Here is a 21,679-nt window from a genome sequence, read left to right as displayed (position 1 = left end):
ATCAGTAGTAACTTCGGCATCGGAAGTCTGCAACATCTTGAAGTCGATGGATACGAAGAAGTCTTGTGGTCCAGATCAAATTCCAGGAATTGTGTTACGTGAGTGTGCTGAGGAGCTGGCAACCCCACTAGCTACGATAATCAACTGGTCTCTTCGTACAGGCAATTTCCCGTCGGAATGGAAGAAAGGCTATGTTATTCCAGTGTTTAAGAAAGGTGACAGATCTTTATTTGTGAATTACAGACCAGTAGTTCTTCTTTCACTCATATCCAAAGTAGCGGAAAGAGTCGTATACAAAGCCGTGTACAGTGCAGTCAGTGGTTTAATTAATATTAACCAGCATGGGTTTGTCCAGAAACGCTCAACTACCACCAATCTTGCTGTGTACTCCCACTTCATATCTAGCGCTCTGGACAATTGCAAGCAGGTTGATGCCGTGTACACGGACTTTTCTAAGGCTTTCGACTCAGTGCAGCATAATGCTCTTCTGACTAAGTTGTCAGCATATGGGATTCATGGAAGCTTGCTTGAATGGTTTAAATGTTATCTTAACGAAAGAAGGTATTCAGTAAAATACGAGGGTATCATTTCTCGCCCTTATCAGCCTATGTCTGGCGTCCCACAAGGTTCACTACTGGGACCTTTATGTTTCCTTCTATTTATTAATGATCTGCCATCACAAATCCATTCGAGCAACTACCTGCTCTATGCTGATGACCTTAAAATCTACAGGGTAATTGAAAAGATGAGTGATTGTGAATTGTTACAGTCTGATATAAATAATATTAGTGATTGGTGCAAAAACTGGCATTTAACCCTAAATATTTCAAAGTGCAGTGCGATATCCTTCACGAGAAAAATGCAAGTTAATGTATTCAATTATAATGTAGGGAATCAAGAAGTGAAGCGTGTTAATAAAATTAACGATCTTGGTATTATTTTTAGTAATCAAAATGGACTGTCTTTCAATGAGCATGTGTTAAATATCGTTAACAAGGCATTTAAAACGTTAGACTTCCTCAAAAGAAATTGCAAGAGTTTTAAATCTGTTGTCCCATTGAAAACCCTGTACTTTTCGCTTATACGATCTAGTCTAGAGTACTGCTCTGAAGTGTGGATCCCCTCACAGCAATACTTAGTTAATGCCTTAGAGCGAGTACAGATCAGATTCTCAAAATGGATTAGTAAAACGTGTTTGGGTATCAAGCTGTCATCGACAGAGTATGATTTGTTTTGTACAAATATGTGTATTGAGTCGCTTAGGACTAGGCGCAGGTATGTCAACGCACGTCTCATACACAAATGTATCGGTAATTTCCTTGACTGTCCCAATTTACTCCAGCTGCTACCAATTCATGTTCCTTCCCGCAATACCCGACAGGCTGCACAGGAACTCTTGGTTTATGCAGGCCCTAAGATCCCTGAACGAAATTAGCGGGATAGTGGATATATTTCACTCGTCAGCTAGTGAAATTCGCACACATCTTATGGACACTTCATAGACAGAGTGTTCCTTGTATCTTGTTCTGCCCATTTAGTAACTGAAAGTTATACTTCCTTCCTTCGGTCATTTCAAAACATGTCTTTTATCCTTCGTAATGTGTTTTGTAAATATGTATATATTATATATTGCTTATTTATAATTAGTGGTAGTAGTAAGTTCTGTTAATATTGTTATTATTTTAATGTATTATATCATCTGTAATTGGAGAATCAATAACTCTGTTGATGATAAATAAACAAATCAAATCAAATCAAATCAAATCCGACACATCGAAAAATTAAGGTCTCGGCGAAAGGAAGATTCCCTAGGCCTCGAGAACCTAATACCGTCGGAGTAAAAAAAAGAGCAAGAGTTTACCAAGGGAAGTCGGATAGTTCAGATGAAAGAAATAAGAAGCCTGGCACAAGTAAGTGGAAGCAATGCCAGGATTCAGCTAAGGGCCCCGTGGACGCCAACCCACGCTCCTAAATTAAGAGTCCCTGAGGCCTCCTTTAGTCACCTCTTACGACAAGCAGGTGATACCCTGTGTGTTATTCTACCGCCCCTACCCACAAGGGGAGAATCTAGAGATTAGAAATTGTATATCACCACCCTGCCGGCCAACATCCTGATGGTGAATGTACCAGGGGTACATTTCCCCGGTAATTTAAACTGCGCGCCTTCTCTACGACCATCTACGTCAACGGACTTGAACCTGTAAACTCCCGAAGAATTTCGACTTCTACAGAAAGATGGCTCTACCATCGATTTGTTAAGCTCACTCTCCCAGACTAAAAACATAAACTACTTGATACAGTAATATTTAATTTGAGGGTTGGTAAACCTTTTCCTGAAGATTGTTTCTTTAATGTACCGAAGCTGTAAACACTTCAGCAGGTTCCACCTCTATTGTAATCTACCTATCAGATGCTTGCAAATATGTTCTCTAGCCAATTAAAACCGGAGGCGTGTACAGGAATCTAGCCTATCAACAAAGTGTTCTAGGAGCTTCCCCTTACGGAACTATAAAAGCAGGGCCGTCTTGTCTGAATTGCTCCAGTGCTTGGGAATGACTTGACAGAGGCCTAGGAGGCAGGGGCGCGGCCTGCTTGAAGAACATCCAGCGATGCAAGGTAATGGCAGAATTTACCTAAACATGTGATAGCGCCTGCGGGTAGTCTGAGGGGAAGGTTTCAGCCGTTTTCTTTTAGTGTAACTTTGTAAACTGGTGGTTTAAATGTAGGATTATCGGCGAAGTCTGAGGACTCTGTTTCTATTCCCTATTGGGAAATATGTAATGTAAGGGAACGAAGAGTGGTGACCCTCTGTCGTTTCCCATTCAACCTTGCATTGGGTGACTAAAGTTTTCAACCTCAAAATTTTGTAAATCTTGTCTTGGCTTCAAATGTCCCTCCTTTAGTCACCCACTTGTCGTATGGGATTAACATCTGCATGTTTGGGCCGTAAGCTGGTGTTTTGCCTCCTTGCTTTCTGTTTATGGCCGGTTATATGCAACCTTTTCTTTTTATTATTACGGCCATGTAGTATGGGCAATTATGTCCCTGTTTATTCTGTAATTGTTTCTTCGTTTTGGTTCCCTTTTTTTTTTTTGCTAGGGGCTTTACGTCGCACCGACACAGATAGGTCTTATGGCGACGATGGGATAGGAAAGGTCTAGGAGTTGGAAGGAAGCGGCCGTGGCCTTAATTAAGGTACAGCCCCAGCATTTGCCTGGTGTGAAAATGGGAAACCACGGAAAACCATCTTCAGGGCTGGCGATAGTGGGATTCGAACCTACTATCTCCCGGATGCAAGCTCACAGCCGCGCGCCTCTACGCACACGGCCAACTCGCCCGGTTTGGTTCCCTTTAGGAACAATGAACAATCTTATTGTGGAGTAATTGATAAGCCCAACATGGGGCAACCGTGTATGAACACTAAGTGGGGTCACCCGATGGGTTGTCTAGTGTACCTTAAGAGTATCAAAAGAAACTGATTGCCTCTATGAGGCTAGACTATGGCATTTTGGAGCTTGGACTCCTGTGTTGTGCAACTGCTCGGAGCAAATCTTGCTCTTGTAAAATATTGTACCTGTCACGAGCGATAATGCTCTTCTCTATATAAATTTACAAAGTTCTATGTATCTGATTTCCGGACTTCTAAGTCCCCTATATTGTTAGGGCTGACGAGCTCGTTAACAACCTGTTCTATTGCTTGTTATTCATTCAGATTTTCTATCTCTCGATTTTTAAAAGGAAAGAAATAAAATTTCCAAATTTATGTTAAATAAAGCTCTAAGTAATTCCCTGTCCAGGCATTCAACTCATGCGCTCCCTATTCCTCTGTGAGCCAAGAAAACTCCGTAACGGTGAATATTTTTTCTACCAACGGGTGTCGAACCGGCTAACCACGGTGTCAGACCATATAGACTTGATGATTTGACGATCATCGCCACCAGGCGGGCTCCATGTAAAACAAGTCATTATTATTGTTATTTATTACATAAAGTTCCTGGTGACAAATGACTCCTAGTAGAATTCATTTCTTTTGTGGTGCGATACACACACAATTTGGAAACCTACTTCTGGTTCAGCCTGTTTCAGCGATTCGTGATTTTATGTTAGAACTAGCTGATGTACCCGTGCTTCGCTACGAGACTACATGTTATACAGAATTCTAGGTTATGTAGTGTACGCACCGACACAGATAGGTCTTATGGCGACGATGGGACAAGAAAGGGCTAGGTGTGGGAAGGAAGCGGCCGTGGCCTTAATTAAGGTGCAGCCCCAGCATTTGCCTGATGTGAAAACTGAAAACCACGGAAAAGCATTTTTCAGGACTGCCGACAGTGGGGTTCGAACCTACTATCTCCCGAATACTGGATACTTGACGCACTTAAGCGACTGCAGTTATCGAGCTCGGTTTATTTCCTTGTCACTGTGGACTCGTCCGATATAGAAGCATCATTCTTTTTAAATTCTGAGCAATGTACAGACAAAACTCTTATTTTTTATATGTAGAATTATCTTTAAAGCCACAAAACTCCATATTTTTTCCAGTACTTTCAATTTATCTTCTTCCTTTTTCTCTTGTCATCTGTTCCATTCACCGTTGTGCCTAGGTTTTCTCTGTATGTTTCGCTTTAGGGATAGGCCCGACGCAGAATACAAGACAAAAACTGGCATGAAAACAGGAAAAATGGTACAAGAGATTCGCAGATTTGTCCGAGAATGAAGTCTGCAAGAACTCAACCCCTAGTGACAAAAACTAATAGAAAAGAATAAAACAAGACGACAGTGGCACATATCTGTAATAAGATTAAATACTAATCTTCATAACTGAGATAGTGGGATCTAACCTTAGTCAGGAGTGACTCCAAGAACCAAGACTGTTTCGGTTGGTGCCTCAAATAATAGTCAGATGGCCATGGTGATTCATTCAACATGTGACTCAGTCAAGAGCCAAGAGCATGCAACGCAAATTCCGGCGCCACATCATGAAGATGACTGTCCATAAGCTTGCAAGAACTCTACCTCCCAACAAACAACAATCATATGGGAACACATGTAGTTATAAGAATAAACCACGTTCTGTACATGAACCTGTTTTCATGTAACGTAGTGTGCTTCTTTACAACCAGTCGGAAACATGATGATCACAATCAATCACACTTGCGATGCGGGTTCGTTTGAAATTACAGTAGGTAGTTACAGTGGTTTGCAAGTGGGGAGGTCACTACATGACCTCGCACTGCGATCAGGAGACATCCGATTTGTACGCAAATGCACATGTTTGCTGATATGTACAGCAGACCTATAAAAAAAATAAAAAAAAACCAAGGAAGGGCGTTTGAAGGTGAAACTGAAATTATTATTATTATTATTATTATTATTATTATTATTATTATTATTATTATTATTATTATGCTAGTTGCTTTACGTCGCACCGACACAGATAGGTCTTATGGCGACGATGGGACAAGGAAGGACTAGGAGTGGGAAGGAAGCGGCCGTGGCCTTGATTAAGGTACAGCCCCAGCATTTGCCTGGTGTGAAAATGGGAAACCACGGAAAACCGTTTTTAGGGCTGCCGACAGTGGGGTTCGAACCTACTATCTCCCGAATATTGGATACTGGCCGCATTTAAGCGACTGCAGCTATCGAGCTCGGTATTATTATTATTATTATTATTATTATTATTATTATTACAACTGGCTTTACGTCGCACCGACACAGATAGCTCTTACGGCGACGATGGGATAGGAAAGGCCTAGGAGTTGGAAGGAAGCGGCCGTGGCCTTAATTGAGGTACAGCCCCAGCATTTGCCTGGTGTGAAAATGGGAAACCACGGATAACCATCTTCAGGGTTGCCGAGAGTGGGGCTCGAACCCACTATCTTAAGGATGCAAGCTCACAGCTGCGCGCACCTAACTGCACGGCCAACTCACCCGGTTAATTATTTTTAATAGTGCATATTTGCATATATTTGAGATTAGTGTATACATTTGAAATTTCGGATTTATTGTGCATGTTTTCGACTTTTATTGTGCATGTTTAACAACTTTTACAAGCAGGCTTCAAGAAAATGTAAAGTAATTAATGTCGTGAACTATTTCGGCAACGAAACGGTTCAAAGGGAAATGGCACTTGTCAAGACACACAACCAAAACATACCAGAATCAATCAGGAAGTTAGAAACACGTGGGTTACGTCTTGGTGATCGACTGGACATTATGGAGATCGTGAAACGTGAACTGGAACGTATCCCAGGAAACCTCGCACATGTCCTTAAACGAGATTCAGCCCACGGCATCATGGTAGCTAAAAACAAATATTTGACTGGTACTGATAATATGAATAGACCAGAACATTTAACACCTAAACTCACTCCCAAATTAAAGCCCTAGCCTGTCACATTGTACATGTTTCTTTTTCTTTTTCCAAGTTGCTTTACGTCGCACCGACACAGGTAGGTCTTATGGACAAGAAAGGGCTAGGAGTAGGAAGGAAGCGGCCATAGCCTTAATTAAGGAACAGCATTTACCTGGTGTGAAAATGGGAAACCACGGAAAACCATCTTCATGGCTGCCGAGAGTGCGTTCGAACACACTTATCTCCCGAATACTGGATGCTGGCCGCACTTAAGCGACTGCAGTTATCGAGCGCGGTATCGTAGATGTAGAGAGAGATCATACTCTGCACTGAAGCTAGTATTAACAAACACAACAGATTTATACCAGAAAGCTCACTACATAGCGAGCAAGCACCTCCGCCATCCACAACAGCCTCAACAACAAATTCAGTTTCTACTAAACCTCAGCCTCAACCCTCTCCCACGCACCACCTAAACCGCACATCACAAACCATCCCCACTATAGAACTTCTTAACAATCTCCTCTCTCTACTAACCAGCACCACATAATCCAAGTACCCCAACCCAGAAACACTGCATGCCCCAACAACCACCAACGCACCCCTTAAATAAGTCCCCTCTAAACCTCTCAACGAGCCCAACTGATGGCTACTACCTTCTTGTCTGTCTGTTACGTCATCAGCCCAGAGGCTGGTTGGATCCTCAAATAGCACCACCAAAGGCTATGCAGTTAGGGAAACCACAAAAAGCAATGGCAGTACCAAAATGAGGCGTACTAGGCAAGACGAGGAGTGAGGTAGTTTGCCATTGCTTTCCTCACTGGGTTAGTGCTACTGCAGCACGACTAACCCTATGAGCAACACCTTTCATGACACTCAGACACATTGGTTATACTCTGAAAAGCACAAATAAGTCTCCCATTCCCAAGTCGAAACCAACGGCAGACATTGCCACCACCACATTTCAATAACTCCATGCTCACTACTCCTCTACCTTCCCTGAAATACTGAAAATTAAAAGTACCAAACAAAACCACAAGTCTATACACTCTAAGAGCCACATGTCAAGTTGAGATTAAGGACCCAATGAGGTCGTGAATCTCAAACAAAACCACGGCAGCAGTCGCTCCGCAAGGATCAGAGGCTCATGTGTTCAACGTCTCTTCAATTGGAAAAGATTAAGGGACGGCGCAGTGCCGGAATACTGTCCTTCAAAGGAGTTATTTAACGTGCCACTGAAAAAAATGAAATGGCGTATGGCTTTTAGTGCCGGGAGTGTCCGAAGACAAGTTCGGCTCGCCAGGTGCAGGTCTTTCTATTCGACACCCGTAGGTGACCTGCGCGTCGTGATGAGGATGAAATGATGATGAAGACAGCACATACACCCAGCCCCCGTGCCATTGGAATTAACCAATTAAGGTTAAAATCCCCGACCCGGCCGGGAATCGAACCCGGGACCCTCTGAACCGAAGGCCAGTACGCTGACCGTTCAGCCAACGAGTCGGACAACGTGCCACTGAATCTACTCTAACAGACCTAGCGCATATAAACGTGCATAAATACCCACCTACTGTGCAATGATTTGATCCCGCAACCCTGAGCAAAGGAGACGAGCGTCCAGCCAACCACGCTACGCGGTCGATTAGTAGTATCTAGCCAGCGTCGGCTGCCGACCACGGGGCCCCTAGATGAGTCTGACGTTGCTTCCGTCTACTTGTACGATGATCTTATATTTGATCATTCCTATCTGACCTCCCGTGGTCAACTCTTCTTCTTATCCAACTCCAACGGTATTAGGTTTGCAATGTCTAGGAAGGCTTTCAGTTTCACGACCTTCGTGTCTCTTTTCTTATACTCTATTTAAAAGGATCGGACCATCTCCACCACTATCGACTAGTTGTAGTGCTATGTCGAAATTCAAGGCTCGCAGACAGTGTAAATTCTGTATTAGAGCCGGTCTGCGTGGCTCAGACGGTTGAGGCGCTAGCTTTCTGACCCCAACTTACTGGTTCGATTATGTCTCAGTCCGGTGGTATCTTGAAGGTGCTCAAATACGTCAGCCTCGTGTCGCTAATTTACTGGCAGGTACAATAACTCCTGCGGGACAAAAATGCGGCAGTTCGGCGTCTCCAAAAGCCTTCAAAAGTAGTTGGTAGGACGATATTATTATTATTATTATTATTATTATTATTATTATTATTATTATTATTATTTTGTTTCGTTTCGGCCAACTAAGGACCACGTCATTTCAACTGTTTCCCTTGAGCTTTAATGTTGGTCCAGTATTCCTTCATTCGTATACGGTGTTGCTCCTTTCGCTCTTCCGTGCATGCCTTTCCAGTTTTCATCTTCGGCTTTGGTAGGAAACTCTGATGTTCTTGGAGTTTTTTCTTAAGTGGGACACGCTCCTGGATATCTTCAAATGAGATCCCAATCTCCTGCAGATCTTTCTGTACCTCACTGAACCATGCCCCCTTTGCCTTTTTCTCTTGGATTATTATTATTATTATTACCTGTTTCGAAAGTGTATTTTCATATTTGTAATTTTATTGTCGCTAGAGTTGAGAACGAAACTGCAATGGTACTGAGAAGGACACTGAAAGGAAAGAAAGAAAACAGGACGAGAGGGGAGGAGAGGAGAGGCGAAGACGAATAGCGAGATTCAAGACCTCCTTTAAAGACAGCACTTTTAACACGTTGAGGCTCCAACAAGATCCAACCCCCTGTGGGTGGGGGCGGTAGAATAACACCCACGGTATCCCCTGCCTGTCGTAAGAGGCGACTAAAAGGGGCCCCAGGGGCTCTGAACTTTGGAGCGTGGGCTGGCAACCACGGGGCCCTTAGCTGAGTCCTGGCATTTCTTCCACTTTCTTGTGCCAGGCTCCTCACTTTCATCTATCCTATCCGACCTCTCTTGGTCAACTCTTGTTCTTTCCGACCCCGACGCTATTTTTCGTGGCCCTTGTCTTCCTTTGGCCGATATCTTCATTTTTCGAAGTGTCGGACCCCTTCCATTTTTCTCTCTGATTAGTGTTATATAGAGGATGGTTGCCCAGTAGCACTTCCTCTTTAAACAATAATCACCACCACCAACAAGATCCACGAAGGAGACTCAGAATTCAATACACAATATTTCTACCATCATCTCTGAATAAGAGCAACAGAGGGTAAAGCGTGCGCCACTATTTCAACTGCTCGACTATGTTTTGCATGGTCAGATAATATCGTGGTTTTGGATCTCAACAATCGCTCCCATAAGACACAGCTGTTGTAACTAAAAACTAATAACATGAAACAATACATACATTTCCTTTGCATGTTATTTCTAACGGCAACAATTACCGAAATAATTTACTGTTGTAAAAACTAACTTGAAATTAATGAAATCAACACAGTGCATCCTTTTCAGCCCAACTAGCGTAAAGGGAACTTTGCACGTAAGATTCTTATGGCCGGTTTCTGGTACACCACAGTTACTTCTGAGTTACCTAAATGCGCTTGTAACTTTAACTGTGCTGTTACCTTTAATGAGTTTCCGGAAACTTAAATCCAGATTTATAAGCCCTGGTAATAAACAGTACAGTTATCGCACAGGATCCAGAAGGCAGTGACTGATGATGTTCGCGAGTAAATACCTTGCTCAAGTTTTGGTATTTAATAGATGTTCATAATCGTTACATTAGCGTAAGAGTGATCAGAAGTAAATATTTAGATCACCTACTACATTCTTGTAAGTAAGATAACTGACATTATTTCCGTGGTCCTTGTGTGAAGTGACGAACTATAGAGATAACCTAAAACCCTTTGTTGACCCACTCAAAATGGCCACCTCTCTTGATAGAGGTCGGCATTTATCGAATTCAATGAATGAAAAAATCAATGATATTTTTCCTCAACAGACACCATGCAAGCCAACAAATAATAATAACAAGACCGTAAATAACCCTCCACATCCTAACAGTGCATCAAGTAACCAAATGACAACCGTCACAAGTAGGCCTAGTAACGAACGTAATTCAAGGTTAAGCTATTCTGCTGCAATACAGTCGTACCCCTCCAAAGAACAAGCTATTGTAATCGAATCTCATGACGGGATCAGTATCAAGGATTATGTGCTAGCTATAGGTAAACTTACAACCCCTAGCAACATTCGGTTTGTTTCACGTATATCGAACGGAAGGATATGCATCTTTCTCTCTAGTAAGAAAAATGTCGAAGATCTGATATTGACAAACCCTAAGATCTTAATAAACAATGTATCACTGGAAATACGACCCCTTCTAACAAAAAACAAGCGTATTATATTATCCAACGTCTGTCCTGTGATCCCAAACTATGTTATTGAAGAGGAATTGTTAAAACTCGGTGTGAAAATCATGTCTAGGATTACCCCAATCAGAGCAGGTTTGTCAATTCCTGGATTCTCCCACATTTTAAGCTTTCGAAGACAAATGTACATTCAGAATGAAGACTTTGATAAACTCCCCGAATCCCTTCATCTCGAATACGATGGTACAAACTACTGGATTTACCTATCATCCGACTCACCCACTTGTTTTCTTTGCCATACCGAAGGACATCTGGCCAAAGATTGTCCTAACAACGTATCACTTCCAAAAGATGAATCCTCTTCCAATAATTTTCCTCAGCTCCAAGAGATTTCACAAAAGTCACAGGTCGAAAACCCCAAAACAGACATCGGTACTTCTAGCTCACTCCCAAAAGATAGGCCTACTCAAGAAGCCACTTCAATGACCAACCCTGACTTAGCACTTAGCCAAGTCTGTAATGATCCTCCCTCCTCCAGAATTCAAATTGAGAGAGAAATTGCAGCACCTATGGAAACACACGCCACCCCTACAACAGTGAATTTTCCTGGATGTAAAAGGCCAATTTCACTAGCTAGCAGTGAAACAACTAATCCAAATCCTCCTGATGGCAACAAATCCATACTGGCCTCTCCTGAACAAATAGAAAACCGTAAGACAAATCACACTTCCAAGAAACCCAAGACAGACACGCAAAAATCAATAAGTGATATGCTCCTTCCAGTAAAACAAGTTTTGGAAGCCGACCCATCAATATTCCCCCTCAGCTACCTACAGCTCCAGTCCTTCTTTGAAAATACAGTTGGTGCCAAGGACATATCAGAAATTGCTTCAAACTACACACAAGACTTAGAAGGTCTTGCTAAAGCCCTTCAAAAACTCTATCTTTACTATACCGATAAAAGCATAAAAAACAAAAGCACTCGAATAGTAAAAAAACTACTGAAATCCGCCAGTCAAAGTGAAGACCCAACGCATATCAATATAACGCCAGACTATTCCAGCGACGACAATTCCTTCCCAGTATAACAATGGAGATAAACCTCGTTCTGCTTTTGATCATTATTATGGCAACATTACTCCAATGGAATCTTAACAGTTATCGATCACAGTTAGAATATCTACAACTCCTAATAAACAAACACCAACCATCTGTTATCTGTCTCCAAGAAACAAACTTTCAGAACGACTTTGCTGCCAATCTAAGACTCTACAGTGTCTACCACAAAAATAGAACTAATGTGAATCATGCGAGTGGAGGAGTAGCTACTTATATCAAAAACAATATCTATGCAAAGGAAATTACTGTTAACACTAATTTGGAAGCTGTAGCAATTTCAGTCCATCTACCACCTTCTCTATGTATCTGCAATGTTTATATTCCAAACAGTTATTTGTTTCAAGGTGACGATCTACGAAACCTTATCCACCAACTACCTAAACCATTCATCCTAGTAGGCGACTTCAACAGCCACAACACGTTATGGGGTAGCCATAGTTCTGATGCAAGAGGAAAAGAGATAGAAAAGAGACTTGATGAATTTGATTTAATTCTAATGAACTCTACTGCTCCAACTCGCTTTGACATAGCTCACGGCACCTGTAGTAGTATAGACCTAACCATCTGCACACCGGACGTAGCAACCCTTTTCAACTGGTCTGTTTATTCAACACTCCAAGGAAATAGTGACCACTTCCCGATACTAATCAATAATGAAAATTCTTCTGTCAACTCCTCATTTATTAACAACTCCAAATGGAACTTAAATAAGGCAGATTGGACAAAATTTAGGCAGACAGTCAATAATCACTTAAAAGACTTAACCCCTCCAAATGATTTCCCTTCTAAGCACATAAATATCATTGTTCAAGATTTCACAGAAGTTCTTGTTAAATCTGCAGACATGAGTGTTCGAAAAGTAACCTCAAACTCCTTTAAGAAAACAGTACCTTGGTGGAATGACACTTGTAAGGAGGCTATTAAGAATAAGAATCATGCTTTCTACCTCTACAAAAGAAAACCCACACCTGAAAATAAAGCCCAATTTCAGAAATATAGAGCAATCGCTCGAAAAGAAATTAAACTCAGCAAAAAGAATTCATGGCTATCATTTGTCTCCTCGCTAAGTTCCCAAACCCCACAAAAGGAAATGTGGAATAAACTTCAAAGAATAAATGGCAAATATAATCACTTCTACATTACTTCCCTCAGAAACTCTGTTGATGGAACCTTCATAAACAAACCTCAAAACATCGCTGATAAATTAGCTGACACATTTGCCGAGATCTCTAGTGACAAAAATTATGATCCTGAATTTCTCCATACAAAGAAATCCAGTGAATCCATTGATCTAAGGAAAGCCATCTCTGACCCTAACTATAATCTAAACGATACTTTTCAACTGCAGGAAATAATTACTGAACTTGACAAATGTGGCAAATCTAGTCCTGGCCCAGATACGGTCCCTTATGAATTTCTAAAACAGCTTCCACTAAGTGCAATAAATTATCTTCTGGCCATTTTCAACCACATATGGAGCTCTAAGACATTTCCTGACCAATGGCGAAATGCCATTGTAGTTCCAATACCCAAACCAGGGAAAGACAACTCAATTGCAGAAAATTATCGCCCTATTGCTTTAACTAATGCGATGTGTAAACTCATGGAGAAAATAGTCAACAAAAGATTACGCTGGTATCTCGAGCACATAAATTTCTTCAATAATGTGCAAAACGGGTTCCGTAAAGCACACTCCACAACAGACACTTTGATAAGTCTGGAATCTGAAATACAGGAAGCGTTTCTCAATAACCAACACCTAATAGCAGTCAGTTTAGATATTAATAAGGCATATGACATGGTATGGAAAGACTATGTAATCAAAGTTCTAATGACACACAATACATCTGGAAATATCCTATATTTCATTTATAATTTTCTCCAAATGCGCCGAATTCAAGTTAGAGTAAATGGAATGCTGTCAAAGGAAGTAGTAATCAACAATGGAGTCCCACAAGGATCAGTTATCAGTGTAACGCTGTTTCTTGTGGCAATTAATGGTATAGTCTCTAACATCCACTCACCAGTTAAGTGTTGCCTTTTTGCTGACGATTTGATAATCTTCTGCCCAGGGAAAAACATTACAACGACTCAACTCCTATTACAAGAATCAATTGTAAATATTCAAAACTGGACTAAAACCACAGGATTCAAATTTTCTAAAACTAAAACCAAATGTATTCTCTTCTCCAAAAATAAACATACTATCGCTAACCCTGAATTATATATGGAAGACCATAAAATTGAATCAGTTAAAACTATTAAAATTCTAGGACTTCTATTTGATAACAAGCTCACCTGGACCCCATACCTTAAAAATCTTAAAGACGAGTGTCAAAGAAGAATGAATATCATGAAAATTCTCTCAGCAAAAAACTGGGGAGCAGACTACCATGTCCTAATGAACACATACAGAGCCACAATCAGAGCCAAACTGGATTATGGCAGTATAGTATATTGTTCTGCCAGACCATCTACTCTTAAGATCCTTGATACCATCCAATCTTCAGCTCTTCGAATTGCCCTAGGAGCCCACCGCACCAGCCCCATAGCTAGTATAGAGATTGAAGCCAACGAACCACCACTTGAAATCAGACGTAAACAGCTGAGTTTGACATACGCACTCAAGATAGCTGGTACAAGTAAACAACACTTGAAAAAACACCTAATTTCAAAGAGACATAAAGGAAAACTAACTGGATCTCAACCCCAACCCTTTAACATCAGAATATCCAATCTTCTCAAAGAAATAAACCTCAGCCTTCCACCCATTTTATTTCCACACAACTCACTAGATACCCCTCCATGGAAAACTCATTTGCCTCCAGTCAACTGGGAATTGAACAACAATCTTAAAGCTCAAACTGACACAGCAAAATTCCAACAGTTATTTAATGAAATTTGTAATAGATACTCATCATACAGTGCAATTTATACTGATGGATCAAAATTCAATGAGAGAAATGGTTGTGCAGTGAAATATAAAGACTATAGTAAGCTATACAGATTACCAGATCTTTTCACAGTGTTTACAAGTGAACTGTATGCTCTTAAACAGGCCATGATTCATATTTCAAAAGCAAGCTACAACAACTCATTCATAATATTCTCTGATTCCAAAAGTGCATTAACTTCGATACAAAATCCATCAACAACACACCTACTTGTTAAAGAAATTCAAATGCTGTACCACAAGATCAAGATCGCAGGAAAAAATGTTATTTTTATGTGGATCCCATCTCACAGAGGAATACCAGGCAATGAATCAGTTGATCAAGCAGCAAAAGAAACTACTAGTCTCCCAATCAACGACCGTCAAATTGCCACGCCACATTCTGATATCATCGCTTATATCAAAATCAAACTACACGAACAATGGAAAATGAACTGGCTTAAAACTTCCACTAGCAACCTCCAAAAAATTAAAATGATATCTGCAAGAACATATCCTCTCCAAAACCTCACCAGACATGAACAAGTCTTAATCTCCCGACTAAGGATAGGACATACGAAGATCACCCACAACTATCTCCTAGAAAAGAAACAACCTCCCACCTGCAGCACATGTAACTGCTCTCTCACTGTCAAGCATATCATCTCAGAATGTCAACTGTATGACCATTGGCGCCAACACCACAACATACCTAAAGGAATGGAACTGACACTGTCTTCTCCAGCACTGAGTCATCAAGTCATCAACTTCCTCAAAGACACTGGCTTGCACTCCAAAATGTAATTACATTATACTTATTTTTTTTCTTTACATTTTTATAATTACAATATTATTATTATTATTATTACCATTATTCTGTAATTATATGTAAGAGTCGCGATAAGACCTTGGAGTTAAAGCGACTATAAACAACTCTAATAATAAAAAAAAAAGTACAGTTATCGTCATGTTTAGTATCTCTCGTCCCCCAATGGATGTCTCTACGCAAATGTTTTTAGGGTTATTTTTGGTAATATCTAGTTACTTTTACTAGCAGAAGTTTTCTACAATGAAAAATGGTTGGCAAATATGTACACAGTCATATCAATCAATCTGATTCAACATATTATTATATCTCATAATATGAATATAGGTACGATCTAATAATGCAAAGATATGTTTTCCCCTTCTTTCTTACTCACATCGTCTTAAATTTCACTTCGATCGTTGTAGTCAATAAAATTATAAAAATATACACAGCAGTTACCAAACAGATCACTTTTCGCTGATCCAGAACACAAGCGTAAATGAAAATAACAACATAAATGGAAACGTGCAGCACACTTTGGAACCTATCAATCAATCCATCCAGCAATGAAGTTTTGCACTGATGATGCAAATGTTCTCGCTGCATATCGTTGCACATTTTTTTAGTAGAATGCAAACAAACCGAAAACTCTTACTCAAAACACGCATATACCGTTTTTTCTCTTCAAGGACGCTGGACATGTACGGCAAGATTGCCGTTTCTTCAGTTTTTCTTCCGTATCTCGGCGCCGAGTCTTATGTGCAAAATGTTGCTTATTCCTGCTCGTATGTCTCGGGAACTCGCTCATTTATCATTCTCCTTTGACATGTAATTTGATCTGATCAGATGCCAAACCCTTTAAAAAGAATTCCAGTTCCATTTTTGTCCAGGCTTTCATAGCACAACTTGAACAGCACGAAAACATTACGAACCGCTATCGCAAAAAAATAATAATAATAATAATAATAATAATAAATAAATAAATTACATAACATGGCATATCACTAAATTTTTCATTAGTAGTTCCCCAATGTACTCCTCGAACTGAGAATTTGTAGTTCTTAATAACTGCAACGGACTAGTAATTTGAGATCTTTTACTTACACTGACCTCGCAACTTGCATTGACAAAAATACTCTCGTAATTGCTGGCGTGAAGTGTGTTGACACAGATAAAAAGCTAACATAAACCACAGCTCCCTACAAGATTTTTAATTACATAAGTCCAGATGTTTTATGTTTATTGGGAGTCTATGAGACCTCACGTCACCGGTTAAAGGATACAATAACGTTAAAAAAAAAGCAATGAAAAATCCATATTTATTATTCAGCAAGCTTATAGTAAATGCATACCGGTACCTAAGATATTTATTATTTAGCACAAATGTAAATATTAATGGTATAGGCCTATACTCCATAATTTCAGACTGGGTGTTCACTAACTGTTGGTAGAACTCATGATTCAATGCCTGACGAAAGATATCTTACTGAAAGATCAATTTGAGCCTGATGAAAATCCGTTTGATTCGAATTATATTTTATTTGACGATTCATTTCCCGTATTGGAAGATACATCTACAGTACAGGCGTCATGCTCCGAAGAGATTGTAACCTCTAAACAGCTGGGACAGATGACGCCATACAAGTGGAATCAGTGACTAAAGCCAGTAAATGAAATGTCGTATGGCTTTTAGTGCCGGGATATCCCAGGACGGGTTCGGCTCGCCAGGTGCAGGTCTTTATTTGACTCCCGTAGGCGACCTGCGCGTCGTGATGAGGATGAAATGATGAAGACAACACATACACCCAACCAATTAAGGTTAAAATCTCAGACCCGGCCGGGAATCGAACCCGGAACCCTCTGAACCAAAGACCAGTACGCTGACCGTTCAGCCAACGAGTCGGACGCTAAAGCCAGTGATAACGTGGAAATAAAAGTACTGACCGAAATATTGTCGATCGTTAAAACTACAATGAATGACTAAAAATACTATAACCAGTTCATTATCACTAATGTTTACGAAACTAATATAAGACCTTGTACGAAACGGTATGGAGTGGCGCCTCAAATCGGTACTTGTTGGAATCAGCTTTAACATAGAGGTAACTACATCACTAAACGAGGCCATACTGCCTGACAGGACTGTCAGGTGGATTGCTGAACAAACGGAAGCTCTGACACACACCATATGTCACACAACTTGTCCAAAGAAAACAGTGTCAAAAAGATTCTGATAGCTAAGGTACACCTTTGACAACAACTAACAAAACTTGCCAATGTCTTCCGTAACAAAATGTGCTGTTAATAGGGTGTATGGTTACCCTTAACGGCCACACATGCTTCGCAGCAACGTGGCATGCTCTCTATCAGATGGTCCAAGAGCTCTTGTGGCAGTCGATCCCATTCCTCCGAAATGGCAATGCGAAGGTCTTGGAGGGTCCTTGGTGGAGGCTGACGGGATGCGATTCGCCTCCCGAATGCATCCCAGGCATGTTCTATAGATGCAGATCCGCAGACCTTGCTGGCCAGTCGATGCAATGAATGTCTTCCCCAGCCAGAAATATTCATCCACCAGAGCAGCGCGGTGCGGTCGGGCATTATCTTCCATTAAGAGGAAGTCTGGACCAACTGCACGTCTGAAAAGTAGAGCATGTGGTCTCGGTACCTCATCCCTGTATCTCCGAGCGTTAACAGTGTTCCTCGGACCACCCATGAAGATACAGGTCCGTACGGCCATTCAACATGACGCCGCCACCACCACCATACTGGTCCCGTTTCACGATGTTCCTGTAGTTGTATCGCACGACAACAAGCATATTTCATGACAAATACTCAACGTTTCAGAACAGTACTGAAGATGTACTCAACTAAAACAGCCCTAAACATCTTTCTTTCTGGAGAAGTACACAAGATTAGTATAGCCGAGAGCAGGCCAACTTGAGTTTCTCAATCAGGAAACCGGATATTTCTTAAACCAATTGTTTTAATTAATACTAGTTATCAACAGTGTTGCCAACTTCGCGCATTTTCCGCTAAATTTGGCGGAATTAGAAGACTGTCGGCGGAGAAATATACCATTTAGCGGACAGCGGATTTTTTGCCGGATTTCTAGATTTATTATAGCGGAATTTAGCGTTTTATCCATTTTAATTTTATAAATTTGTACTCCAGTCTGTTTCTGAGCTATTTCGTATTTCTTTTCAGGAGCTAGCAGTCACATGAGGAAAACATGTTATTTGATTTGATGTTATGAGATCGTGGTATCATAAATTTAAAATGCGTGGGGAAAGGGTACTTATCTCTTAGTTGACGAATGACGACAGATAATGAAACTGTGAGAGAGTAGCATTTATATTTATGCTATGAAGGAAGACCGTTTAATGAACTGGCCTGTTCTGTGTGTGGCCCTTGAGGTAGAGGATTCAACTAGTTTGTACCCGGCACTAAAACGCCTACAAGTTTTAGCTCGCCGACTCCCAGGTAGGGGGTTAATCCCAGTGAAACTCACAGATCAGGTGAGTGCAGACATTTACTTTTATTATTATTATTATTATTATTATTATTATTATTATTATTATTATTATTATTCTTTTATCGATTTTGGCCAGCTGTGGACCACGTAAATAACTCCTCTTGATTTAAATTTTCTTTGGCGCCAGTACTCCATCCTCCTGCTTGCTGCTTCTTTCCTTTCAGCCGTCCATTGTTGTTTCTTCTTGGTCGCTGTTTCTGGCTCTAGGAAACCCTTAAATGTGTGTAACTTTTTTCTGAAATTGGTTCTGTTGTGGATGTCTTGATGTTCATTTCTTGCAAATCTTTCTTCGTGTTAACAAACCATTTTTCATAAGAGTTGCCTTTCCTACTGGGCTTATTGAAGTGGTTAAAGATTTTCTTAGCAAGTCTGTCATCAGGCATTCTTGAAATATGTCCAAAAAATTTAACTCTTCGCTTTCGAATGACATCTGAAATTATTATTATTATTATTATTATTATTATTATTATTATTATTATTATTGCTCATTATTTGAGATCGGATTTCTTGGCGGAATTTTAGCGGATTTTTAGTAGTATTTAGCGGATTTTGAAAATATAAGTTGGCAACACTGGTTATCAATTATTGTTGCTCAAAAGTAATGTAATAATGTTCCAGTTTCAAACTTCGTGAGTAATTTTATTTTATGAAATACTTCCCCTCATGCAGAGGCTGCCTTGTGACAAAGTATAGGCTACTTTACATTTATTTTTAGAAGAAAAATAGATATACTGTACTTGAGAAATGTTTAAGGTAACCTAATTGTAACAGTGATTTCTTAGAATTATCAGTGAGCCCCTTAAGGCTATGATGGCAATCTCCCGTAACGTTGTTGTAACTGGCAGAGACATCTGTTTCCAGAAATTAGCGGTAAAAATGGGAATCGTTCCCCTTGCTCCAATCATCAGACCTACTCGAGCTGGTGTCTATACAAGCAATTCTTAACATAGGCCTACATTAAAAAACAAATTAATAGGTTAGTATATTACTTCAGTAAGTATTGTATGCTCTTTGAACTGTATCTTATTTCATGTACAACGGGGCTTTTTCAATCTGAAAAAATGCAATTCATTTCTCTCTGCCACATTACCTCATGAGGTTAAGAAGGTCCTGTCAATTACTCTGATAGACTAATCGTAATAGCCAACACTTACCTAACGATATTTGGGTGTTCGAGTGTGTCCAACTGCCTGAGTAAAGCGATCTCCCTGAGTGTGGACATGGGCACACCATCTTCTGTGAGAGGCACCCGGACTTTCTTCAGCGCCACGATGTGTCCATTGTTGGATAAGTCTCGGGCTTTGTACACAGTGCCGTACGCTCCTAGAACATAACAGTATGAACATACACACTTATAAAATAACATTCTCCACCTTCACCATAATAGACAATACTAGATCTACAGCAAATATTTAATGTGAGAAGTAATAAAAATGATAGGTTCAGGAGAAACAATTGCAATATGGATATAAAAATTACATAAAATGTGCAGTAGGCTGTTGAAAATTACAGTGTGATGTGAGGAGGTAGAGTACAAAGACCGTGCGTTCGGTCTGATTTTATATGAGAGACTCTGTACTTGGATGATTCGTGAAGTGGTAAGCGGAAGTATATTTAAAAAAAAAAAAACATTACCTCATTTTATTTTATTAGGGGCTGCCTGGCCGAGGAGGCTCGGTTCACCCGGAAGGACGTGGTTTCCATTCCCTGTCACGAAGTCGAAACATTTTAGGAACGATATATCCACTTCCGGAGGTGGACATGGCCCTGAGGTTCACTCAGTCTACATTTTAAAAAATGAGTACAAGGTTAATTCCTGGGGGGGGGGGGGGGGAGGCGACCGGGCGTAGAGCTAACCACTCCACCCCACCAAGTGCTGAGGTTACGGATAGTGGAAGCCTCTACCTTCCATCCCTCCAAGGACCTTCCATGGCCTGTATGGAGTTGACTGACTTTGACCTAATTTTATTATAAGCGAAACAAGTATAGATAATGGCAATAGCTTCCATTAAAACTTTAGTATTTTCGTTACATAAAATTACTTTCGCTATACACGGAAAAATTATCAATTTGTCCGAAAGAATATAAAATGTACTTGAACAAGAAATCTACAAGCTCTAAGTCACTATGTGTCACAGCGTAGTGTGACCATTGGAAACTTCGTAACGAAATATACAAGCTCAGACCCCCCAGAGGCTCACATCTTGCGAGCGTGGAGTGGCGACCATGGGACATCTGCTAAGTCCGGCTCTACTTAAACGTAATCGTACCAGGCCCCCACCGCCAACTCTTGAGATCTCAAGGAAATATCTTCATTTTCTTCCCTTACAAGCCTTTCCCTTTCTTTGGTTGATAATTTCATTCTTCGAAGGGTTCATTTATTTCATCTCTTTCCTACGATTAGAAAGGCTTATAAACCCAATATTTTTCCCCTGTAAACAATAACAATCACCATCGAAAACATATCCTGTATTACAATGAATGTAACTCCGATAGAGAGAACTAGTAAAAGAAACATTACTTTGTAAAAGGGCTATATGTAGAATAAAAAATATATATTCAAAAATTCCTTTCAAGAAGTTCAAAATGTCGAAGGTAATCGTTTATTATTATCAGTTCTGCTAGGGTTCCGTTCCCAGCAATGATATGGAGAAATCAAGAAGA

The 21,679-nt window shown here is 40.4% G+C and overlaps 1 protein-coding gene across 1 annotated transcript in view; it reads right to left on the bottom strand.

The window, feature by feature from the left end:
- Cdk4 (Cyclin-dependent kinase 4) overlaps positions 1 to 21,679 on the bottom strand; it is a 624,877-nt gene that overhangs the window by 156,416 nt on the left and 446,782 nt on the right. Inside the window, exon 4 of the mRNA XM_067148010.2 lies at positions 20,170 to 20,338. Within this exon, the coding sequence (XP_067004111.1) occupies positions 20,170 to 20,338 (169 nt within the window). The remainder of the gene's footprint in view (positions 1 to 20,169; positions 20,339 to 21,679) is intronic.

The sequence above is a fragment of the Anabrus simplex genome, chromosome 5 (genome assembly GCF_040414725.1).
Source record: "Anabrus simplex isolate iqAnaSimp1 chromosome 5, ASM4041472v1, whole genome shotgun sequence".
NCBI classification, from domain to species: domain Eukaryota; kingdom Metazoa; phylum Arthropoda; class Insecta; order Orthoptera; family Tettigoniidae; genus Anabrus; species Anabrus simplex.
This window is presented reverse-complemented; position numbering and strand designations above follow the sequence as displayed.